This window comes from Strongylocentrotus purpuratus, unplaced genomic scaffold, assembly GCF_000002235.5.
Source record: "Strongylocentrotus purpuratus isolate Spur 01 unplaced genomic scaffold, Spur_5.0 spur5_scaffold_21, whole genome shotgun sequence".
Classification (NCBI taxonomy): domain Eukaryota; kingdom Metazoa; phylum Echinodermata; class Echinoidea; order Camarodonta; family Strongylocentrotidae; genus Strongylocentrotus; species Strongylocentrotus purpuratus.
Window position 1 is genome coordinate 18,606,278 of NW_022145607.1, and position 26,916 is coordinate 18,633,193.

The 26,916-nt window shown below is 38.9% G+C and overlaps 1 protein-coding gene across 3 annotated transcripts in view; it reads left to right on the forward strand.

Annotated features, from left to right (window-relative positions):
• Positions 1-2,644: 2,644 nt before the first annotated feature.
• The window catches only part of LOC100889322 (NADPH oxidase 4), a 44,535-nt gene continuing 20,263 nt past the window's right edge, over positions 2,645-26,916 (forward strand). The window contains exons 1-2 of one of the 3 annotated variants that reach the window (XM_030995234.1): positions 2,645-3,134; positions 5,142-5,639. In XM_030995234.1, the coding sequence (XP_030851094.1) occupies positions 5,481-5,639 (159 nt within the window). In that variant the 5' untranslated portion in view covers positions 2,645-3,134; positions 5,142-5,480. Of the gene's footprint in view, positions 3,135-3,625; positions 3,824-4,570; positions 4,658-5,141; positions 5,640-26,916 lie in introns of those variants that run through there. The other 2 variants (XM_030995235.1, XM_030995236.1) reach the window with 2 other exon arrangements.

A 26,916-nucleotide genomic window follows, 5' to 3' on the forward strand; every position in this document is an offset into this window, starting at 1 on the left:
TTATGCTAAAAAGGTCCAAATTGTCTCAATGGAAGTATAAGATGCTTTCCCGTTGGGTTATACCCTACTTTGCACGTCGGTTCTTATCAGAATAATGGTTCTAAACTACGAGTAAAAGACCTCTTTGCAGAGTTTATAGTAGCCAATTCCTCCCGTTTTCTACGGAGGAAAAAAAAGTATGGTTTGTGCTTGTGCTTATGTCATCATCAGCATCACTATAATGATGATAATATTAATAGCGATAATGATAACAATAATGATAATGTAATGATAATAAGTAATATAATTATAATAATAATTATTATAATAATAAGAATTATTATAATAATAATTACGATAACAATAATTATGATAATAATGCTAATTATAATGATAATAATCATAGTTATAATTAAAGTAGCACTTATCTCTTTTCTTAACGTGTTAAGTGTATAGGTAATGCCTGGCTGGAAGATGAGATCCAGTCCTGTGAATAATGAGCCTACGGGGAACTGAAGGAGAACGGCACGCCTAGAAAGGTGCTTTTCAGGAGGGGGGGGGGGGGGGGGGGGTGGGAGGTGGTCGGGAGCAGGGAGTAGCTCTCCGGGGTAGCACTTATCTCTTTTCTTTCGGAAAATATTAAGGGGAATACCTGGATGAGAGATGGGGGTCTGTGAATGATGATCCTACGGGTCACTGTGTCAATAATTGTTAAACTAGCTGTAGGAGAACGGCATGCCTTTAGTCTTTTTCTTTCTTTCTTTTTAATTTTTTTCCCCTCTCTTTTTTCTTCTTATTTGTTCCGTTTTGTTTATTTTTTTGGGGTGGACTTAATATTAAGTTAGCTTCAATACCACGATGCAATAATTTGTTACTGTTGCATACATACCGCATACATAGCTATAGGCCTATATTGATAGTAAGTAAATGCGATGTTGGTTTTGTAGGGCTAATTCCTGGCTTATATGGGAGAGATGGCCTGTGCATAATAAGCTTTAAGGGGCATTATTTACCATTATCAAACACGCTTAATTAGTCATGCCTCCAATTAGAAAGATAATAGGGGATGTTAGTGTTAGTCCCGGGTGTTAGTGGAGTAATAACCGTGCGAATCGTAAATAGAATAATATTACGGATTCAAAGTTTCCTTACCCCATCGAGCGAATCGAGAATGCATTGCCTCTGCGGACAAATGTGTTTCAAACTATAATTATACAGGATGCAAATTTCATGCTCGCATAAAGAATTGTAATTTGTTATATAGTGTCGATAGAATGCAAAGTTGTCCCGTTCATTCGCTATCAATACGTCTATGGTCGATATGTTCCCTTGAATGCAAAGTTCCCCGGGTATATTGCGCAACCCGCTCCCCCCCCCCCCCCCCCCCCCCCGAATTAAAAAAAGAATAGAAAATCGCTGGCCTCACATGCACCAGAAGTCCATCGGAGCCTCCCGGAGCACCTCACCCACCCCAGCACTTTAAAAAAATGCTGCTATCTTTCAGTCTATCTTTCAGTCTAGAAAATCAACATACATTTAGTTGTTTACATTCACATAAGGGGCGGAGGCAAACGTCCCCCTGCCCCTCTCCCGTTCAGGCAGAGGGGCTGTTTACTTGTATTTTATCTTATTTTGTGTATTTGAATTAAAATACATAGAGAAGGTGTTGGTTTTTTCCTCTGCTCGCTCGCTCGAGATTATAATCTGTTCATGTCGACATTTGGGCAAGAGATGTCAGCGCCCTCTAGCGGAAATTGGGACCCTATCTTGTCAGACCACGGTTTGTCGGTCCATGGTCAGACGAAGACAATATTATTTTGTGAAACTTTTTTGGAAGATGGTGGTAGGAGCAATAATGTATGCAAAATAATTCATTCTAGAAAGTAGGAGGGGAGGGATAAAACGATTTTTTACTTTCGGCATTAATGTCGAACCAGTGTGGAAAGCAAATAGAATGACACACATCACACTATAGTCATGAGCAAGAGAAATATTTTTTTATTGTATATTATTTTGTTTGGTGTTTCAGTAAGAAAGATTTCCACTAGATGACAGAGGGAGAAAGAGAGAGAGAGAGTTTAGAGACAGAGACAGAGACAGAGGAAGATAAAGATACGGATCTGTTTTTTTTAAAACTCAGATTATAGAAGACGAGAAGACGTGAAAGTTGTCCACTGACATTATAGACCAGTATGTCGAGAAAGGACAGGACAGTTCCGGGACAGTTCACTTCCCTGGTTTAACCAAATAAATTAGATATAAGCAGTGAGCAGGGCCAGGGGAACTTGGCGCCGGAGTGCCGACAGATCTTTAACGTCGAAATTGGGCATTCGTCAATAATGACCCCCCCCCCCCCCTCCCCCTGGCTCTCTCCCCTCCTGCAGAAATTTTTCGTTCGAAATATACAAACTAAACATTGATGATTAGAAAACCCCCCTCTCCTTGCGCATTACCAACCCAAAGACCCCACCCACCCACCCATCCGTGCAAATCGTTATAAATCCCCGGCCATGCTCAGGCTTTTACCAAATACTTGATGAAAATAGCACCTAATTGTGAGTTCAATATTATACAAGGTTTACAAACAACCAGAAAGAGAAAAAATGAAACCCAAACAGAACCAAAGCAAAACTTTCGAACTGAAAACGCCTTGAGGCGAGGCTGTGCAACCTTGTCCTCAGCCATCAAGGGCAACGAACAGCTGATTTTCATTCACGAGTCCAACTCCCGCCGCAATTGGATCGTCTGGCCCGTAAAACTGATTGACTGCTTTCGGGCGCACTCGCTGTTTACATCCGTGAGGTCACTGGGGTGGGACGTGCTTTTTGTGGAGGGGTAAAGGCTTGGCCAGCCAGCCTGATCTGTCGGCAGCGAGCACCTCTAGCTAGAGGCAAGCTTGAGCTGGCTTTGGGGCAGAGGAAACCTTATTTTGTTGATATTCAGTTGGCGCATCTTGGATACACCTGAATGTTTTTGGAGTCAAGAGAGGAAAAAAGGGTGTAACCGATCTTTTCACAGAGACAACTCGTAAGGTTAAACTGTCAGTTCGTCGGATGTAGGAGTCAAAACACAGTTGACACACCTCTGAATGCAGTGTCCTGGAGCTGGAGTGTACAAAACCTGGACACCAGATGGTCACAGTGGAAAATTGGAAGGTGAGAGTTTCGATCGAATTATGCCCTGTCAACTTTTCAAAATGGCATCTCACATTCTCACTGCATGTGAATCAATGACTGCATAAGTTTCTCTGACACTCCTTTTGTCCATGTTTTTCTCTTCAATTTATATCATGCAGACTCCCATTTTCAAAGGAGATATGAAGACTAAAAGATGAGTATTTGTAAACGAAAGAACACGTTTATTAGTACAGGGAGTCATTCCAACTCACTGGTATTTCAATATATCATTACTATTATTGTTTCTCCATTAAATGAATTATATTAGCCCCGAGAGAAAGAGAACTGCGGACTGCAAGTCTGCAACCACAGTTTCGAAAAGAGAAACAAAATTGCAGTGAACTTTTGCACTTTTCAGTTTTCATGAAACTCCATCTTACCATCTCCTTCCCCACAACCAAACCATCAGATCATTTAAAGCGCGAATTCAAAATCACAACAAAAAATGGAGACTATAGCCAGATTTCACGGGAAATCGTCTGTTTTTGTAACCAACTTGGACACACCTCCAGTTTAAACACCTTTGCGGCGTCTTTTGGAGAAATCCTTCCCAAGTACCAAGTATAATCTCTTGTCCTTTTTAAAAGCTTTCCAAGGGAACGTGACGTAATCAAACAATGAAGAGCACAAGTGTCATGAAAACTCTCGGCTTGTGTCTGTGTGCTCAGGTGGGTCAAACAATGGATTCTTTTTCTCTCTATTTTTTTCTTCTATGGGGAGCAATTTCAAGGGGTGGTTTGGGTAATGTCAAAGCCGAACCAAATCTTGGCATTAACTTTGACACGTTAATTCGTGACCTCCAGACGGTTGGGTTCAGGAACAGAAGACCGAAAAGGTCCACCGCATCCAAATTTGGCTTAGAGTTAGACTTCAGTGGTTCTGAACTTTCAAGCAGGATGTGGGCCTACAGCTTCAACGTCTTTCGAATTGGCTGATCATGTTTCATTAAATAGCTTTTCCAGTAATCTATAATCTAGTGTACTTGGTATATCACAACCCGTCGAAGATCGGGCTTTTTATTGACTTTGGTGGAATTAAGTCGGGAAGATTCAAAGAGTCAAGTTATTTTTGTCCTGCAGCAAAATTTAAATCCCAGTGTTGATTATTAAAGAGAAAAAGTTGCATATAAAGTATGCATATGGTCATCTTTTATCTGCCCCCCCCCTTTGCTCCACTCTCTCTCTCTCTCTCTCTCTAACTCACTCTATCTCTCTCTCTCTCTCTCTCTCTAACTCACTCTATCTCTCTCTCTCTCTCTCTCTCTAACTCACTCTATCTCTCTGGTTAGCATCGTCTACCCCTTAAAAACCTTGTTGTGAAAATATACAGTCATGTAGGCCTGTATATCCCAAATCCTACAAAAGCACGTTTAAGTATAATAATGTTATAATCATATTTTTATCTTCAAAATAAGTTTCGGCAAATAAGAACTGAGCACTTCATACGTTCCTGATAGTGATACAGGATCTACTGATGTAACCAATGTTTTCCATGTCAGGAAGGTAACTTTCAGCATTTGCGGCGAAACTGATCCGTCCCCGCACATTTCGCTTTTATTAGAAACGGTGTTCCCAATGTCTGAACGAACAACATCATCATCATGATCAATGTAGCTCTTTAAATAGCACGTCTTGATAAAATCCATAACAAAAATATAACAGTTGTAATGTTTCATCGGTGTATCAAAGTCGTATTATCATTTTAAAAGGAAAACAAAATCATCACGCGAGGATATGTAATGTATCATTATCAATTCGTGGTTATCATTGGCGGGTACAGTTATGGTGGGGGGGGGGGGCATGGCAGGGGACCAAAATGATAAACATATATGATACACAGAGCAATCAACCCCCGCCTGGGAGGAAAATTTGTATTCATCTTAAGTATTTTACACATCTTCCTGAAGTTTCGCTCTTCTCCTGTTTTCTCTTTTTGCCTCTCCAGTAACTACGTAGATATTCATAAGATTTTCTCTTTCTTTTTCAGAGCAAAGATGTTCCTAGCTTCAGTCCAAACCGCAGACGACAACGGGGTGTGGAGTGACATGTCTATAATCTAGAAGCTTTAGTAATGTCAACTCCATCTGAACGGACTTCTGGATAAACTTTGCATCGACAAGAGAGACAGAAGGTGACATTCTCGATGCCTCAGAAGCATTTCCACAATAAGCCCATGGATGGACTCACGCCAAAGAACTTTCTTCAGGAGTTCAGTGCGAGTTGTTTAGCTTGGTCTAAAGCGCAATGAATGTATCAGTTATTAACTGGTGAGACAGTGTGTGAAGGAGAAGGAGAAGAACTTACAAATTGAAGTTTGCTGCAAAGGATGATGGGGTGCTGCCGAAGTGACGATGTCGGGGGCGACGTCTCAATCACCACTTCGACCACGGGATACTATATGTCGAGGAATAAAGCGACCAAGCACCGCAGCAGGTTCTCCTTCTGTGGCTGGTTTCGAAACAGCGGGTTCAAATATTCCTTCTCGGTGAGTCACACTTCTCATGTCATGTTTTGAAGGAATATTAATGATTATTTTTAATGTTTTGTAAGATGTTGTTCTTTTATCAGAGAGAATAAGAGGCGCTATGGCTTTGATATTGTACAAAATGAAAGATATTCCTTTTTCAAAAGTTGGTTCAGTAAAATATGTGACGACTGCTTTACCCCCCCCCCCCCCCTCCCACATTCCCATCCCAGGATAGACGCTCCTGGTATAGCAAGCACGATATCCAAATATCCAAATAAATACACGTCGATCCATTGAAAAATTAAATAAAAATAATAATATACTATTTGTCTCCCTATAAGTTAGCAATAAACATTATATTAGTTAAAATAATATATACTTAAAGAGACAAAATCCTCCTTGATAATAATCACTACCACTGCCTGAAACTTTGAATATTCATGAAAAATTTCCGTTTCCGTTGTCATTCGATAATTGTCAATTAGAACTACTGTTTGGTCTACCTGCATTTATGCCTGAACAGTTTTTATGAGGTTTATCTTTTAGTGTTATCTAGAGGTTAGGGGTCAATACACTATAAAAGAAACAATAGCCCAACTCTTTCCAAAATACATCGTTTTGTTTCTATATCCAACTGGCCGATAATAAATATGCGTCACTGTCTATTGATATGTAGACAAATTGGTTGATTTAGAGGCTGGATTTAGAGATAAGTATTGAAGCATTATTGCCCTAAATTTAGCCCTAAAATCACAATTAAGCACAGCAGCTATAAGCCATGCAAATATAGATTTTCACCAAAGTATTATAGTGTTAGATTATTAAATCATTGAATAAAAAATATAAATGTATACACAAGTCATGTTCTATTAAAAGACATTTATTGAAAATGAAATATCATATAACAGTGTGGAGGATAAATATTGTCTCATGGTTTAGTTTTAAACACGAAAATGTAACAGTTTGATCAGTTTATGTCCTATTTTCGTCCAAAGATTCAATTTTGAACTATTATAGCAGTCAGACCATTTTATGCGCTATTTTCGTTGCAATTTGGTGAGAGCATGGGAAACCCAATTCCGTTCAGTGGTCCTAAACAAGTAAATTAAGCTAGACTGGGCTATTGATTCAGTGTAATAACAAGACCCATTTCTGTCAATGCTAATATCATTCGACTGATCAGGAAATTGGATGTTAGTGAAATGTGGAGGAATGAGGATATCAAAGCCTGTCCATTATACATGACCGTTGTAATATACTAGTACTTCTGTTGAGAAGAATTTTATTTTCCCATGCTCTACACCGTAGGCATGGATGACGGTGTGCCCATGCATGCATAAATAAATAACGCGCTGAGAATCATTTGCAACTATCACCAATATTTTGTCATGTTTGTAGTGCACATGACAATGTGATTGGTAGATTGGAGATGAACTAGTTCATTTCTTTCTTTTCTTTGATGTGAAGTTGTATCGTTAAGCAAATAACACGGTTCCCATCTGATAAAATATTTCTTTTTCTTTTGTTTTGATTATGACCATTCATTTTTATTTCAACATAGAGTTACATGTTCGAGATGAGTACATTTTTGGAGGTTACCTCCATCATAATCTTTTGAACTGAACACAAATGATAAACTTCTATGCCTTCACTGTATTATGCACAACAACAATAGCCATCACAACAAAAGATGGCTATTCAGCAAATTATGAAGAAGAAAAAACAGAAATATTAAAATCAACTTAAATTTCAAAGTACTTGGTAAGTCAACGCACATTATCATAGTAATATTTGTTCGCTTATTTCAAAGAAAAACTGAGAAAATCTTGATTTATGGGAACTGTCACTTCTTACACAATAAAAACCAACTTCAGTTTGGCTCATTTTATTTTTCGACCATTATTATGCGCGTGTAGCCTGAACGAATAACAACTCGTTACTTGCGGTGAAGGAAACCGCAAATCATGGTGTTTTTGTTAACTCTAACTCGAGCTGTCGAAAATTAAAGGTATGCTCTATTGATTTTCCGAATTTCTGATAGCCCGAATTACCACCCTTAAAAAATGCTGCGAAAAAAAACACGATACAAACGCCACAAGTAGTATTGAGTCAGTAGAACCTTATATAATTATGCTGGCTCCTGCACTCTTCTAAAATACTGGTAGAGTGTTTAGTGATTATTTATATGCCAATCAGACATAACATATTTTTTTGTATTTGTTTGTTATCCAGATCGATAGAAGCAGGATAGAGTGGAAATCTAGTTTACGATTTAGTACTTGAAAATATTATTCCAGACATGAATGAATGTTCGAAGCTGTAGGCGGATCTGAAATGTCAGAGTTACATTTATAGGTCTACAGTAAAGCCATCATTATATCTCTTTTTTTATAATTAAAAAAAAAAGAAGAAATCTTTGAAAAGGACAAGGAGTTAAACTAAGACATGTATACTATAGGTTGGTGGATAACTATTTAGGACTTTAGTGTTCGATCCATGCAGCAAGCAGTGAGATCACTGGTACAATACGTATATTTTATTACATTTATTAATTTAATCACATTTCACATGGATACAACGGGTATATAGAAAAAATTGTAATATACATTGACATATTTTGACAAAATAGCATAATGCGATTCGAGAGCAGTCCCATCAACATAATTAAACATGTAGGCTACAGAATAAATTAATACTTGACATTCAGACTTAACTTGCATTCTTGCAATTTATATCGCTATTTACGATTAACAAAAGGCTATACTGTGAAAATGATTTCACTCCTTGGCTCTTTAAAATGATGTATCTCCAATTCGATAAGTTTTATTAGAGGGTGCTTTTAAAGGGATATCCGACGTTGTTCGAAAAATACTATGGAATAAAGTGCAAAGTCAGGGAAGCATAGGTCACTGGTGGAAGTTTGAATGAACACGTAAACAAAAATGAGAACGTTATGAATAGTTGAAAGTTGCATTCACCGAAGGTATATGGGCTCTTCAAATCGGCTGAATAGGTAATGACTACGTCTCTGTGATGTAGTGACGGACAACCTTCCAATTTCTTCCACCAAAAAAAAAATGGGTTAAAAAAAATACGGTATACTCTCCATAATATATTTTGAGTAGTGCCCCAAGGGTGAAGGCACTTTGGATAAAAACCGAAATTAATATGTTTTTGTACATGACAAACGGGAGAGTTATCGGTAACTACATGTACGTCACAATTCACTGATAAAATTGCCAATTTGAGATTCGTATAGCTGTAGTGATCTCAAATTTTATTTATTCATTGCGTTAAGAGGATTTCGACGCGATTTTCCTATTCATTGCCTTCTTATTGGTCTGATTTATTTCAAACTTCCACTTATTTTTCTGCCTTCATACAACTGAACTTATGACAAGGTTTGGGTTGCCCTTTAAAGTTTAAGAGGATTATTCTATAAAGAGTGATTATTTGTAGAACTGTCTGTAGCCCATCCCGTGGTTTTACTGCCAGGGTAGCATTCTGATGAATCTGTGGTTTGATTAATGTGACCAAATTTAACCCATCAGGTTCCTGTTAAATGGAGTTCTTCAGGGGGATGATAGCCGTTGCACGAGTTTAAAAAATAAATGTTCATATAATTTGTTATTATAATTATAACGATAACTTAATATGTTACACGAGTTTTTAAGTACCATGCTGCCCATAAATTGGGAATAATTTTTCTTACATCTTTTTATGAAAGGATTGTGAATACATTAATTCTAGATAGATCTTTTCAGCACTATTTTATCATTCAAAGAGTCATACATGTAGAACTTGATCAACTAAATTTTCATACATGATACATGGTATAATATAATATGATATAATAGGATATGATATAATATAATATAATATAATATAATATAATATAATACAACGATAATTGATATTACACGAGTTTTTAAATAGCTGCTGCCCTTAACTTTGGAATAATTTTTCTTACATCTTTTTATAAAATGATTGTGAATAAAATCTCTATGGATCTTTTCAGCACTTTTTTTATCATTCAAAGAGTCATGCACTTGGTCAATGAAGTTCTGAGAAGTCATGAACTTTAATCTATCGAAAATATACCATATTGTATAAATCATTTCATGGAAAAAGAAACAAGAATTAAGTTTCTGGCAACAATGTAACCAGAGCCCCGTAACAATAAGTCAATCTACAATCAGGATAGTAACCTAGAGGATGGTTGTCGTAGGGGGTAGTTGTCTAGGGGTAGTTGTCCGGGGGATAGTTGTCCGGGGGTAGTCGTCCTAGAGGGTGGTTGCCCTAGGGGGTAGTTGTCCTAGAGGGTGGTTATTCTTAGGGGTGGTTGTCCTTGGGGTAGATGTCCTAGAACCATAATAAACACCCTTTTTTTGTTCATTTCGGTTCTGTTAGCTGAGCTATTGCTCACTTTTTCTCCGCTGTGATACCAATTGGTCAGTATCATACACAGGATATCTGTTGGCTATGGATGTATATCATATTAGAAGAGAAGAATATTAGAAAATGCATAGCCTATACGTTAGGATCGCAAAGTGGTTCAAAAAGTCAACCCAGTTTATGAAAAAGTGCAAGCAAACCGCGGGCAAATATTTGCACGTGATCCATCAAAAATACCAAGTACCTAAAAGTAACGAAATAATTAGAATTTGGGGAAGCTTGGTTAATTTTGATGTCGGTTTTTCTCTTAAAATGGACTTTCTTCCAGGAAATATTTTGAATTAGAAGACACATAGCTGACAACCTTAAAGTGGTCACATCCAAGCTAGGTTGTCTAGGTCGGAAATTGGAGTCGTCTGCCTCTCTGATTAGACGAGTTGCCTTAAATAACATATTGTGGTACAACTGCAGTGAAATATAGAAGTTTCTATTTGCGACATAATAGTCTGTCTCCAAGACGCTGACGGTCTTTTCTGGTCAGTGATAATCAATAAAAGAACGATCGAATGTTTAAAAAGGCAATTCAATCCTGATATTGCTATATTTCGGGCGAAAACAGATATATCATGATATAACAAGTTTGAAAGGAATCTGCAGAATAGTTATATATAGCGATATAAAAAAATTATATACATTTAAATGTACTGTCGGTTTATTCTCACATTTGCTCCGATAAATTGAAATAACCTACAGTAAGCATTATATTTATTTCAAAATGCTATCACAAAGTGAGATATGTTATTTCTTATAGTGCTTATACCAACATGCTATACTGAATGTGTATTGAATACAGTCACAATGACAAAAGTACCCCACATAAATTAGGAAATTGATTATTTCATCGGACAACATTGGAGAGGTCTCCCCAAATACTGGCAATTGAATGACCAACTATTAGCCAATTTTCACTGATTCGCCTATAATTATCTAGTGATCCCAATTTTTTTTTATTTGAGATTCTCATACAATGGCATGTACAGCATGATGTAAGCATACATTTAGTTATTTCATTTTTAAACCCTCATAGCTTTCTTATCGTTTAGTTGATTTCATTCAAAAGTGGACTAATGTATTCTCGGTTGTTGTTTTTTTCCTTCTTTCTTTCCATCAAAGTAAAAAGCAAATCGCTACATGATGTGGATTGTCTTCGGAGTTAGAGCGTTGAGACAATCTCACTTTTCTCATGGGCCTTCATCTTGAAGTGCAAGTAACGTAATCGCACATGTAATACAGACCTAACATATAACGTAATGGTCTGGCTTTGATCTCTTTCTCAGTTTTTTTCTATCGGAAATATGATACGGTAGTGATAGCATTTTTGTTCCAATGGACCTCTGTCCCGACAAAGCGTCGAATATATTTTTGTATAATCTGCATATTTGAAGCAATGAAATACAAATTTTAACGATTTATTTTGTATCTTAAATTAATACATTTCGTATAAAAATCCGTAATGTAAAATTCTTTTGAATACTCATGATGATTAGAGATTTAAGGGAAGTGATGTTAGGTTCTTGGGAATTACTATAACATTTAAGCCGCATGGTTTTCGAGTATTTCGATCTTGGTGTTACGTTAATAACATCCCTACTGAAGTCCAGTAAATACCACATATTATGAAGTAATAACGAAGTACATAGTCTGTACCAACCTATGCTCATCTCCACAATATGCCTACTTGATGACGTAAGGGGCGCCAAATTAATGACAAAATATCTCGGTCTTGCCGAGATATACAAGGGGCAGACCACACATGTTATCTGCGCGATCGGCTAGACCTGGGCTAGATGTCAGTCAATGTCAACTATCACAACAACAGATGGGTGAGCGCTGGAAGATAGGGGGATACTGCATTACGATTACCATGGTAACGGGATATGAGGTAATCCAATACGATCTCCTACTGATGTCTGCTTGTTACGCATGTAGTCTGCCTTTCAGGTCACCCCTTTTATTCCTTCTTTTTTCGAGATGAAACAACAAAAACCTGTTGCCAAAAATATTGATTGGGTTTAAGGTTGTCAGTATTTAATTGAAATCAAATACCCCAAAATTAATGGACACGTCTTGATTGGGGGTGAAGAGGGGAAAGGGTCAGGAAGCATGGACAGAGCGGGGAGTTGAGTCATGCTATGTCAAGGATTGAAGAAGATTATAAATGTTTAAGTCCGTCTGAACTAGTTTGGCCAGGAGGGATTAGACCACCAAGTGTGTTCACTCGCATGTGGCTATCCCATTAACTCAGCTCTCAATTAACATAAGAAAAAGAGGATCATGGGGGACCAACGGGCACCGCTTAGGCATTGTTTTCTATATAGAGGGAACAAGTACAGTGGGGCTTTAACGAGAAAAGGACAGGACAAACACTAAGACCTGTGCTCAACTAATATTTTTCAATCATGACTGGATCATCTCCACTCCCACCCCGACCTGTATCATCATTATTCGTCAGTGTTTGCTCAGAACGAGAAAGGCTTTAATAGTATTAACGCCATTCTGGCACCAACATAATATTCGCGTCATCTAGTGTCTTATTGAATATTCCGTGATGTGAGTAGAGAAAGAATCTGTAGCAAATGTAGTTGTGACTTTTTAGCAACTACTTTCGACAAAATCAACCCAGGGTAATTTTAATAGCCTTGTGCGTCACCTATTGAGATGTGCGATCATGACAATGACGTGTTATCCGAACATGGTTTCCATAGGATATATTACAGTAGGGTGTTGAAATTGCTCTTGAGTTTATTTATCTTCGAAAGTAGTCAAGATCGTGCTATATTATAGTTAAAAAGGGGGAAGGGGGAACGTTTGTATTTATCAGCTTGGATCGGTTGACCTGTTGAGAGGGAAGGGGGAGTAAAGGCATGGTATACAGGGGAAGAGAAATGAGGTAAGATAGATTAAGAGATGAATTAGAAATGAGATGTGGTGAAGAGTGGAAAAAACAAGAAAGGAAAAACAGGGAGCGATGCCATGAATACAAGCTTTGGTATGTGTAAAGTTATGATGTGTCACATATTTTATTTAGTCACGTAATAATTCACTGGAGAGCAATCCCAGATCGACTGGTTTCGATGGGGCAAATACAAACCATACACACCGTATGGTTTAAAGTTCGACTTGACAAAAGCCACATTGCTACAGAATTTCACCCATAACGATAGGGTATTTGGTGGGCGGCATAATCTAAATTGGCCGGGTCGCGTGTTCTTCGTTTCCCCTTTCACGTCTTTCCCTCCTATACACTCTAAGAAAAAAGAGTGCAAAAAAGGGTGCAAAATAAGAGTTTGCACCCTTTACATAAAAATGAACCCTATTGAAGGAAGAGGGGTTTAAAAAAGGGTGCAATATAAGATTTTGCACCCTTCCCACAAAAAATGAACCCTATCGACCAAAAAAGGGTGTAAAATAAAAGTTTGCATATTGCATGCATATTCATGATTACTTTACACGTGTTCACATACAAAGACATTTATCATGATTTGTTAAGCAAATTATGACAATGCACATCAGTTTTTGTGATTTTTATTTTCCTTCGGCAATAATTAACCAATAGATTATTTGTCTGATCATGTTACAATTACATTCACGTTTTAGCAATAGATATATTGATTATATGATTACTAACCAAAAAAACAAAATGCATGTTTAATATGTATTTGTGTACGAGCAAATTTCACGAGTATTTCTCGAGTATGGGTGCAGGATTGCACCTTTTAAAGGGTGCAGTATTGAACCCCTAAAGGTGCTGCTATTGCATCGGTTTGCACCCCTAATGATGCGGGATTGAACCATTAAGGGTACTAACATGTCTCCTAAAAGGTGCAATCGGGCACCCTCTTAAAGGGTGCAGGATTGCACCTTTAGAAAGGGTGCAGGATTTAACCCCTAAAGGTGCTACAGTGTTGCATCGGTTTGCTTCCCTAAAGGTGCATACTTGCACCATTTTTTTCTAAGTGTGTAGTGTATTGCATTTGGGATGGAAAATCATTCAGCAAAATGTTATAGAGTGGATTTTTCAAGAAGATGCCCTTTGAAAACCCCAACCCCATAGGTCTATATTATAGTCAGGCTTGCAATAAACACAGGAGGTTGAAACAACTATGCTGCCAAAGGTGTATAGCCATGGAACTACTTACAGTTTTCATTTCGTGATGATTTTGTTTTCTACATGTGCCCATTGTGTCTAACTGTTTAGTATGATAAAGAGATCGAGTCCGATTTTAAATGACCACTTTTAACGAGATAAAAATTGAAAGCGACAAGGCGACAAAAATAAACAGAATAGTCTAATATGCCTACCCGTATTCTGCAGTGTCGAAACTCGAAGTTAACAATATTATTGTTTCACACGACCGACAAACTAGATGCAATAATCATGATAATCAAGACCGTTTATTTAGAACGGAAATACATCATGGGGTAGACGAAAGGGCACTGCTTGAACAACCAGTCTAACCGAAGAGCTCAGCATCAGAGCCATGTCTGACTCAAATCGAATGCAACTTGATATCAATCGCAATTGTCTACTAAAATGATAAGAGTTTGTAAGCTTGCAACTGATTGGAGAACTAAATTGCGATCAGTCCGGATCAATTATTGTTGCAGATGATTTACCATTTTGCTCCAGGCTTGATTTCGTCAAAGTATAGGATTAGAGTTGCGATTACTTTTAAGTTTGGTTTAGGGTTAGGATTTATTAGGCCCTATGGTATTAGGTCCGGGGTTGAAATTGGGAATTCGGTATTAACTGGGCCCCGTTGCACAACACTTACCATTGATGATAACTTTGCCATCAATGGTATTACTACCATGGAAACTTTGATTTTTGACTGGCTGTTGAGCCATGTTACTATGGTAGTTGCCATTAATGGCAAAGTTACCATCAATGGTAAGTTTTTTGCAACGGGGGTCATAAGAATTATTATCGCAGGAACATGTGTTGTACTTGTACAACCCATTGACAATAAACAAAACTACGTCACCCCGAAAGGCCAAGACTTTGTCCGGGCAGAGTCTAATTTCAGTCGGCTTTGGAGGTGTAACCGAGGTATAACTTAGAAAAGAAACGTGAAAGGTGTCAGGGGTCAGAAGGTCATCGATAATCTGACCTCTATCTCTTTTGGTTGAATTCTAATGTCACCCTTATTTCCCGTCCAATTACACCGATGTCAATGACTTCCGAGATAGGTCTGTCGTCTGCCTATCATCCGCTGTCGGTTGTCATGGTTACAGTGGTAGTCTCGAATCACTCCTTACCAAGTGAGGGAGTAGTATCAACTACTTTGCTCTCCGCGTACATGGTACGTGTATTCAGTAAAGTGCTTTCAAGTTTGATGTGGGTTTTTCACTTCGACGTCCTGTGATTTCCATATTTCATCTATAACAAATGAATAATACAACACCATCGAAAATGATCGGATATAATGCAAAAATATGAAAGATTCTAAAATGATTTTTTGATCCTAATTGTACAAAGTCGCTAAATAAAAATGTGATTTAAAAGTTTTCATCTTAATAAATGAAAATTAGCAATAAATCACATGTGAACAATATTCAACCTTGGATACACCTGGGAGTGTTTCACAAAACTTGTCATCGGTGACAAATGACAGTTGTTGTAATAAGCTACTGAAATCCTTGCTTCTGATTGGTTATCAGTAGATTTGTCACTGATTTGTCATTGAAAACAGGCTTTGTGAAACGGGTCCCTGAAGTTTTGGTTTCAGCATGGGTGGGATCGTATTACCATTTAAATAACAAACGAGATAATTAGTTTTAATTTTTGGTGTATACTTTATTCAGACTGCAACTTTCACTTGAGGAAACCAAGTCCATAGTTTTGAAATGGGTTAGGTTGATAAGTGGTTATATCAGTAAACTACAATGGTAGGATAAACTAAGACAATTCATGACAATAAGTAAAGGAAGGGGCGTGTAGACCCCGACTCTGTAGTGACGAAATGCGTTTGCATCTACATGTACTAGGTTGCATCATTAATTATAATCGCCTATGAATTGAGTGCGATGACACAGTCAATCGAAATGCTGTAATTAATCACTATCATGTATTGTAGATCATGGAACGGATGGGCCTATGTAGGAGACATATCGACGTGACACCATTCTGAATAGAAACAAATCTAACTGAATTCATGTTATTATAGCATTATCACCTGGATTTAAATAATCCTTCTTCACTTGATCTCTCTACTAAGCTAGCTCCTACCTGAATACCTCTGTAATATAAGTGTGACCAGGCGCGTACGCAGGATTTTTTCAAGGGGGGGGGGGGGGGTTTAACATTTATAAATCGGGCCGAAAATTTCGCAACGACTCAGGCAGCCGCTGAATAAGTTGGGGGTAAGAGGACACTTTTTTTTTTTTTTGGTCCCGAAAAAATCGCAACGACTCAGCCGACCGCTGAATAAGCGGGGGGGGGGGGGGGGGGGGGGGGGGGGGGGGGGGGGGGTAAGAGGACACACTTTTTTTCTTTTTTTTGGTCCCGAAAAAATCGCAACGACTCAGCCGACCGCTGAATAAGCGGGGGGGGGGGGGTAAGAGGACACACTTTTTTTCTTTTTTTTGGTCTCGAAATTTAAAAATTTGACATTTTGCTCCGTTGGGGGGAGGGGTAAGGTCACCTTTTTTTTTTTATTAAAAAAAAAAAAAAAAAAAAAAAAAATCCAATGGGGGGTGGGGGGGGGGGGTTTTAGGGGGGTTTAACCCCCCAACCCCCCCCCCCCCTGCGTACGCGTCTGAGTGTGACCTTGTCATAAACAACAAAATGGCACGCATTTGAGAAGGGTCACGGGGTTACTGATATTACGAGGTCAGAAAGTGCGAGAATTCCTTTCATCAATCAATGAACAATGTTTAAATAAATACAGACACGTCGTACATTATACAGACATCGGAACGGACATGCCACGGATAGTGATTTATTAAACACAATTTATCCCCTTTCTTTATCATTCATAAGAATTACGAGAGAGGTTATTTGTTTACATCCATTTTTAGTGGAAGTGATTGTCTGTTTTTCTTTCCGATTCACAAGATTTTGTTTATTATGGAATGCTTCGAGTGGCGCCGTGTGTAAAAGATTTCATATTGATAATTTACTTGGGGAATAAATACGAAAACAATTAACTGGAAATAAAATCACTTCCTCATTTTGATGCAGTCCTGTATGTGTTTATTCATGTCTAAAACATACATTGTAAATGGCTCTAAAGGAAGAGGGGGTGGGGGAGGGGCATTAAAACAGTAATGTATACGCCTTTTCAACACATTTGGTCGGCACACTTATGATTTTAGTCGAATTGCAGGCAGGGGCGTCGCTAGACCTTTTTCAGTGGGGGGGGGGGGGGGGGGGGGTTGAAGAGGCCAACGATTACCGACAAAACTAGCCACCAATTACCGACAAAAATTTCCAATATCTACAAATTCAACCCTATAAACCTGGGGCCGAAGGCTAAATTGTTTTTCCTATGGACTATCTATAGTACTTGCATATGCGCAAAATGGTCATTTTCCTCGACGACATAAATATACGAATTATTTCTTCAATTTAGTCAGCATCATAGCTATATATTTTAATGCAGGCGCGGAGCTAGGATCTTATTTTAGGGAGGGCGGTAGTGAGCAAGAGAATCACTTAAAAGCGCGCTCATTAGGGGTGTGTGGGTGATGGGCCTCCCGCGCGAAGCGCGGAAGCTTAGACGTTTTCTTAAATTATTAGGAAAAGAAGACGATTAGTTGTACCGTTTTCGACTGGTAATCCTTGGCTGAATGAAGTCCCCCCCCCCCCCCTCCCGCGCGAAGCGCGAAAGCTTTGACGTTTCATTATTATAAAAAAGAAGACGATTTGCTGGTCCGTTCTCGACTGTTTATCCTTTTCTGAATTCAGTATCCCCCCCCCCTCCCGAGCAAAGCGCGGAAGCTTTGACGTTTCATTGAATTATGAGAAAAAGCAGACGATTCGGTGTACTGTTCTCGACTCTTAATCCTTATCTGAATGAAGCTTCCCCCTCTCGCTCGAAGCGCGGAAGTTTTGACGTTACATTAAATTATTAGAGAAAGAAGACGATTCGTCGTACAGTTTTTGACTCTTAATAAGCCCTATTCATCTGAATTCAGTTTCCCCCTCTCGCGCGAAGCGCGAAAGCTTTGACGTTTCCTCAAATCATTAGAGAAAGAACACGATTCGTTCTATCGTTTTCGACTCTAAATAAGCCCTATTAATTTTGTCTGAATTCAGTTTTCCCCTCTCGCGCGAAGCGCAGAAGCTTTGACGTTTCCTTAAATTGTCGTTTTTGTTTGTTTTTTTGTTTTGTTGTGCTTTTTACTATTTTTAATGCGTAGTATGCTTATATGTTAGTTTTATACTGTTCTTACCTTTTCCTGTGAGCTTTGGTGATATTCGTTATTTATATTTCCGTGTTTTTATCCTGTTCAGGACCATGATGTAAAACAGATTTTGTATCTACAATGTATATCTGATTCTTGATATCCTGATTAAATATATATTTCAATAAAATTATTAGAGAGAGAACACGATTCGTTGTACCGTTTTCGACTCTAAATAAGCCCTATTGATTTTTCTGAATTCAGTTTCCCCCTCTCACGCTTAGCGCGGAAGCTTTGACGTTTCCTTAAATTATTAGAGAAAGAACACGATTCATTGTACCGTTCTCGACTCGTCTAAATGAAGTTTTACCCTTCTAAATTTTTGGCGTTTCATCACAATATAGAGAAAGGAAGACGATTCATCGTACCGTTTTCGACTCTTATTAAGCCCTATTCATCTGAATTCAGTTTGCCCCACTCGCTCGAAGCGCGGAAGCTTTGACGTTTCCTCAAATCATTAGAGAAAGAACACGATTCGTTCTATCGTTTTCGACTCTAAATAAGCCCTATTAATTTTGTCTGAATTCAGTTTTCCCCTCTCGCGCGAAGCGCAGAAGCTTTGACGTTTCCTTAAATTGTCGTTTTTGTTTGTTTTTTTGTTTTGTTGTGCTTTTTACTATTTTTAATGCGTAGTATGCTTATATGTTAGTTTTATACTGTTCTTACCTTTGCCTGTGAGCTTTGGTGATATTCGTTATTTATATTTCCGTGTTTTTATCCTGTTCAGGACCATGATGTAAAACAGATTTTGTATCTACAATGTATATCTGATTCTTGATATCCTGATTAAATATATATTTCAATAAAATTATTAGAGAGAGAACACGATTCGTTGTACCGTTTTCGACTCTAAATAAGCCCTATTGATTTTTCTGAATTCAGTTTCCCCCTCTCACGCTTAGCGCGGAAGCTTTGACGTTTCCTTAAATTATTAGAGAAAGAACACGATTCATTGTACCGTTCTCGACTCGTCTAAATGAAGTTTTACCCTTCTAAATTTTTGGCGTTTCATCACAATATAGAGAAAGGAAGACGATTCATCGTACCGTTTTCGACTCTTATTAAGCCCTATTCATCTGAATTCAGTTTGCCCCACTCGCTCGAAGCGCGGAAGCTTGGACGTTTCCTTAAATTATTAGAGAAAGAAGACGATTTGTCGTACCGTTCTCGACTCGTCTAAATGAAGTTTTCCCCTTCTAAATTTTTGGCGTTTCATCACAATATAGAGAAAGGAAGACGATTCATCGTATCGTTTTTGACTCTTATTAAGCCCTATTAATCTGAATTCAGTTTACCCCTCTCGCGCGAAGCGCGAAAGCTTTGACGTTTCCTCAAATTATAAGAAAAAGAACACGAATCGTTGTACCGTTTTCGACTCTAAATAAGCCCTATTAATTTCGTCTGAATTTAGTTTCCCCCTCTCGCGCGAAGCGCTGAAGCTTTGACGTTTCGTTAAATCATTAGAGAAAGAAAACGATTCGTCGTACCGTTCTCGACTCGTCTAGATGAAGTTTTCCCCTTCTGCGCGAAGCGCGGAATTTTTGGCGTTTCATCACAATGTAGAGAAAGGAAGACGATTCCTCGTACCGTTTTCGATCTTATTAAGCCCTATTCATCTGAATTCAGTTTCCCCCTTTGACGTTTCCTCAAATTATTAGAGAAAGAACACGATTCGTTGTACCGTTCTCGACTCGTCTAAATGAAGTTTTCCCCTTCCTCGCGAAGCGCGGAATTTTTGGCTTTTCATCACAAATTATAAAGAAAGGAAGGCGATTCGTCGTACCGTTGTTGACTCTTAAACCTTGTTTGTATTTAGTTTCCCCGAAAATTTTATACCTCTGATTTCTTTAGCTGATACTAATGGAAAGTGAAACTTCGACAAAATACAAGTATTGTAGTTGTAGTCACTTTCGAAGTCGTCACAGCGGATAAGAAGTCACAGTTCGTAGGGAAAAAAATATACATCTCACCGACTTCAAACTTCTGCATTGATATAGTACACGAGGATCGGGCAAGAATACCGACACAGCTGACGCGACACAGCAATATATTTACCCGTGTCTTTCTTGCTCCCTCGACGAGACGACTCCACCCAACAACCCCCTTTCTCTTTTACTCCCACTCCTCCTCTCTGAGACTCTTACCTCCCCTCTCTCTCCTCTCTTTCATCCCCCGTTTCTTTTGTTTCCCTTTCACTCTTTTTTCTTCTTTTTTCCTTTTCTTTCTTTTCTTTCTTTTCCTTTCTTTCCTCTCCTCCCTCTTTTTCTTTTTTTCTCTTTTTTTCTTCTCTTTTCTTTCCTTTCTTTTCCTTTTTTTCCTTTCTTTTCCTTTCTTTCTTTTCTTTTCCTTTTCTTTTCTTTTTTTCTTTTCTTTCCCTTTCCCTCTCTTTTTTCCCTCTCTTTTTTTCCTTCCCTTTTTTCCCCTCTCTTTTATTTCCTCTCTTTTTTTCCCTCTCTTTTTCCCCTCCCCCTTTTCTCTTTTTCCCGACGGCAGCGCAATTTTACCGACAATATCCTGACAGGTGGGGGGGCACCCCCCCCCCCCCTTGCATGAAAAAGCTGGTGATGCCAAGGGTATTCTCCGCTACCCCTCGCCCCACCTCTCCCTTCGCTCTCTCTCTCTCTCTCTCTCCCTCTCATTTACTCTCTCTTTCAATCTCTCTCCTATCTCTTTCCTCAGACATACAACCATATTTAATTACATACTTTTTGTGAATAATGGACTCGAAATTTCAGCATTCTAATGATGTGAATAACCTAATGTTTTTTAATATGCTAATCCATATGTACAAATATTTCGTTATTAATCTGTGTCTGTTAATAACACAACACGAACGAGTGGTACAAGCAAACTGATCGTATCAGTCATGTAACTAAATAGCTACAGTGATAGTCCAGAATCTGGCCAGTTCTTATTTCGTATCCCTATGCCAAACAATATGTACAAACATTTCGTCATGAATCTGTATCTGTTAATTTCACTACACGAACGAGTGGTACAAGCAAACTGTTCTTATTTCATATTCCTATGCTAAACAATATGTACAAACATTTCGTCATAAAGTTCTATATGTTAATAACACTACACGAACGAGTGATACAAGCAAACTGTTCTTATATCATATCCCTTTGCTAAACAATATGTACAAACATTTCGCCATAAATCTGTATAATCAGTGTGTCTTTACCACTCATTCGTGTTGTGTTATTAACAAATTCACAACACGAATGAGTGGTAAAGGCACACTGATTATAAGCATGTCCCTGATGTAACTAAATAGCTACAGTGATAGTCCAGAGTCTGGCCGGTTCTTATTTCATATATTCCCTACACTTGCTGCAAGCCGCCGAAGATGGCGATATCAGCGGACTCGTACGCCCAGCCTTTTTTTTTCCCACTGGGCGGATCACGTGATCTTCTGTTTGCTGCAAGTGGTATCGCGGTCTTATAGATTATTCAAAAATAAATCGGCCATATTCTGGACTTCTAAAGGGGTTGACCATTTACAATTATTTTTAATCTAGATGCACTATATATTTAAAACCGCATTATTACGTGCTTGTATTAATGTATTCATCATAATTATACATGATGCTTACCATGAGTGTACATTAGCATACCATTTAATGAATTATTATAATACACGAATACCAACATGCTAAAGCTTTTCGTACTGCACTCATCAGAGTAAATCGCAAGGTTGAATCAAAATCCAAAGTCGGACCATTATTATTTTAGTTGATTTCCCCGCGCTGGCCTAATAGCGAAATTACATGATAACTAGCAGGACCCGCGGAAATCCGCGGGATTCTAGAGGGGGGCGTGGGTGTAAATAGATATATATACTGTCTAAATTAAAACCACCAAGACCTTTATTTGCCATTCAGGCCATTGAAAAATATACATGTTTAGCGTCCCCGCCCACTTCCTTTTGGGGGCCGCCTCCTATTTTTTTTTTTTTGAAATTTTTTTAATATTTTTTTTTTTTTTTTTTTTTTTTTTTGAAAGAAAAAAAAACAGCGCCCCGCCCGCTCTTTTTTGGGGGGCCGCCTCCTATTTTTTTTTTTTATTTTTTTTTTTTTATTTTTTTTTTTAATGAAAGAAAAAAAACATGAAAAGCACTGCTGAAATGAATTTCTGATTTAAAAAAAAAAAAAAAAAAAAATGTCGGCCGCCATCTTGAAAAATAGCAGGAATGTCAGGGAAAATGTACGGAGCGGCCCTTTTGAAAGAAAAAAAAAAGGGCCTCCTTCCCATTTTTCGAAAAAAACAGGACGCTATAAGCATGTTTTTTTTTAAATTTGGCCTTATATTAAATTTAAAAAAACAATCCAACTGTACGGGTAGTATTTCTTTAAGCCACTGGAACTGCGTAGAGTTGTGAGTGTGGCGTACCGACTACGAAGAAATTAGGCTGCGTATTAATGAGAAAATAGTCCCTGCGTAGGTTATGCGTAGGCTGGCGTACAGGTTTGCTTATGGTTGCTTATTGTGTGGAAAGCTTTTATTGCTTTGTCGATCTGGCATAGGGTAGCGTACTGTTGCGTAGGCATGTAGCGTAGTGTTGCGTAAAAAGGCGTACTTTCTGCGTCAAGTTTCTACGCCGAAAGTACGCGAAAAAAATTAAACATGTTGAATTGTTTTCGTTCATCTTGCGTACCCCTTTCCGTCCCTCAGCATATAGTAACATAGGCCAGCGTAGTTGGTACGCAACACTACGCAACTCTACATATTGACCCCACGCCAATTAGTGACCCGCAAAGTGTCACAAATAGTATTAAAAATATGCTCATCTGACCCTAATTAAACGCCTAAAACCCCGAAGCTTTTGGGGGTTTATGGCCCCTTGAAACCCGTGGACCCCACGCCTATATTATATATACACTCAACATGCTGGGATCTGATCTCTCTCCCCCCCCCCTCCCAACTTTGAAGAACGTAACCCCCGAGCTCTTGGGGGTTTATGGCCCCTTGAAACCCGTGGACCCCACGCCTATATTATATATACACTCAACATGCTGGGATCTGATCTCTCCCCCCCCTCCCAACTTTGAAGAACGTAACCCCCGAGCTCTTGGGGGTTTATGGCCCCTTGAAACCCGTGGACCCCACGCCTATATTATATATACACTCAACTCAGGACCCGCGGAAATCCGCGGGATTCTAGAGGGGGTGCGCAGGCAAAAAATTAAGTTTTTCATTTCGGGGGCTCCATTTCAAATTTTAGGGAAATTTTCGGGGGCTCTTTTTTCTGGGGCTACTTTTTCATTAATTCATATAAGGATAGGCCTACACTTCGTTGAGATTTGTTTAGTAGGCTATTAGGTTTCAGGCTTCCTACTTCATAATTGTCTATTTAAAAAAAAAACATTTTTCTAGTTCAATAACTAAGTTTTCATGCATTGATTTGATGCAAGAACTGTAACATAATAGACCCTAGATTGTGATTATTTCTGACCATAAATTTCGATAATTATTTTTCAAAGTAAAATTTTCACAAGAAAATCAGACAGTCGTTTAAAAACGTAGACAATAGAGTCTAGTAATACTTTTACTAATTCTAAGCTCATGTTTCGTAAATCTATTCACGAAACTATATTGAAATCGCGGCAATAATGATGCAAACCAACAGATAACAATTTCAAAGTGTCAAATCTCTTCGACTCGAGCTCAGCTCAGCTGTACTCACACACATAACACTCCAGCGCCACTCCATGAAGCTCGAACACCGGCGCCGCAGGCCTCGGACGCCTGCGGTGCCCGGTGCCGGTGTTGGAGATTCCTAGAGTTACTGCACTGTGATGTGTGGTGACTGAAGTTAGCTTGCGACTGAATTGTCAGTCCAATGGTTTTCTTGTCAAAACTTTCCTTTAGAAAATGATAATCAAAATTGAGTATACATGGCCGTAATAATCACAAAATAAGCTTTGATATCATACCTCCATTCACGAAAACTATATAAAAATCGGGGCAATCATGATGGAAATAGGTCTCTAAGTTTGGACGTCGACGGGAAGCCCCGTGTATCTCTTGTGCAGCTACTACATGTATGCAAGGCACATTCTAGCTACAACAAAGCACATCCTATAGAAAGATGCTTTACTCTCGGTAATCCCGCCCTTTGCATAGAGCATTTAATACGCAACTTAATGTGAGTGGATAGTCATCGGTCGTGTGTCTACGGATGTAATGTTGAATATCCATGAGGTATCTCTGTCGTCACGCATATCCTGCATTATGCATGTCGCGTCTGTTTTCGCCCTGGACGTCGACACGGAGGGGGACCTCGGGCGGAGTATAGCCAATTCGCTAGAGTAGACTCTCTCGCGGACGACGGCACCGGTCACCGGTACCCCGAGGGGAGGGTTCAGGAGGAGATAGCCGCACCAACTTCGGTCGGCGATCTCATTAAAAAACAATAGAAAACAAAGGCTCGCCGAGACGTCGCGCCCCCCGCGGAGCCTTAGCGTATTACTTATATAGACTAGCAGGACCCGCGGAAATCCGCGGGATTCTAGAGGGGGGCGGGGGGTGTAAATAGATATATAGAGAGTGTTTAAATTAAAACCACCAAGAACTTTATTTGCCATTCAGGCCATTAAATAAAATATACATGTTTAGCGTCCCCGCCCGCTTCCTTTTTGGGGGCCGCCTCCTATTTATTTATTTTTTTGAATTTTTTTTTATTTTTTGTTGTTTTTTTTTTTTTTTTTTTAAAGAAAATAAAACAGTGTCCTGTCCGTTTCCTTTTTGGGGGCCGCCTCCTATTTTTTTAATTTTTTTTTTTTTTTAATTTTTTTTTTTTTTTTTTTTTTTAAGTTTTTGAAAGAAAAAAAACATGAAAAGCACTGCTAAAATTATTTCTGATATTAAAAAAGAAAAAAAAAACAATTGTCGGCCGCCATCTTGAAAAAAAGCCCGAATGTCAGGGAAAATGTATGGAGCGGCCATTTTGAAAGAAGGAAAAAAAAAAAGGGCCTCCTCATTCCCATTTTTCGAAAAAAAACAGGACGCTAAACATGTTTTTTTTAAATTTGGCCTTATATAAAAATTTAAAAAACGATCCAACTGTACCGGTAGTTATTCTTCAAGCCACTGGAACTGCGTAGAGTTCCGTAGTGTGGCGTACCGACTACGCAGAAATTAGGCTACGTATTAATGAGAAAATAGTCCCTGCGTAGGTTATGCGTAGGCTGGCGTACAGGTTTGCTTATGGTTGCTTACTGTGTGGAAAGCTTTTACTGCTTTGTCGATCTGGCGTAGGGTAGCATACTGTTGCGTAGGCATGTAGCGTAGTGTTGCGTATGTAAAAAGGCGTACTTTCTACGTCAAGTTTCTACGCCGAAAGTACGCGAAAAAAATTAAACATGTTGAATTGTTTTCGTTCATCTTGCGTACCCAGTTCCGTCCCTCAGCATATAGTAATGTAGGCCAGCGTAGTTGGTACGCAACACTATGCAACTCTCGTATTGACCCCACGCCAATTAGTGACCCGCAAGTGTCACAAATAAAGTATTAAAAATATGCTCATCTGACCCTAATTAAACGCCTAAAACCCCCGAGCTTTCGGGGGTTTATGGACCCTTGAAACCCGTGGACCCCACGCCTATACACTCAACTCGCTGCAATCTGATCTCTCCCCCCCCCCCCCCACCAACTTTGAAGAACGTAACCCCTGAGCTTTTTGGGGTTTATGGCCCCTTGAAAGCCGGGGACCCCACGCCTATATTATATATACACTCAACTCAGGACCCGCGGAAATCGCGGGATTCTAGAGGGGGGCGCAGGCAGAAAATTAAGATTTTCATTTCGGGGGCTCTATTTCAAATTTTTGGAAAAATTTTCGTGGGCTACTTTTTTCAACTTTCGGGGGCTCTTTTTTCTGGGGCTACTTTTTCATTAATTCATCAAAGGATATAGGCCTTCACTTTGTTGAGATTTGTTTAGAAGGCTCAGGTTTCAGGCTACCTACTTCATAATTGCCTATTTAAAAAAAAAAAAAAAAATTCTAGTTCAATAACTAAGTTTTCGTGCATTGATTTGATGCAAGAACTGTAACATAATAGACCCTAGATTGTGATTATTTCTGACCATGAATTTCGATAATCATTCTTCAAAGTAAAATTTTCACAAGAAAATCAGGTAGTCGTTTAAAAACGTAGACATGAGTAATACTTTTACTAATTCTAAGCTCAGGTTTCGTAAATCTATTCACGAAACTATATTGAAATCGCGGCAATAATGATGCAAACCAACAGATAACAATTTCAAAGTGTCAAATCTCTTCGACTCGAGCTCAGCTCAGCTTAACTCACACACACTACAGCGTAACTCCATAGCTCGAACACCGGCGCCGCAGGCGTCGGACGCCTGCGGTGCTCGGTGCCGGTGTTGGAGCTTCCTGCAAGCTCGTCTCAACTCACACACACTG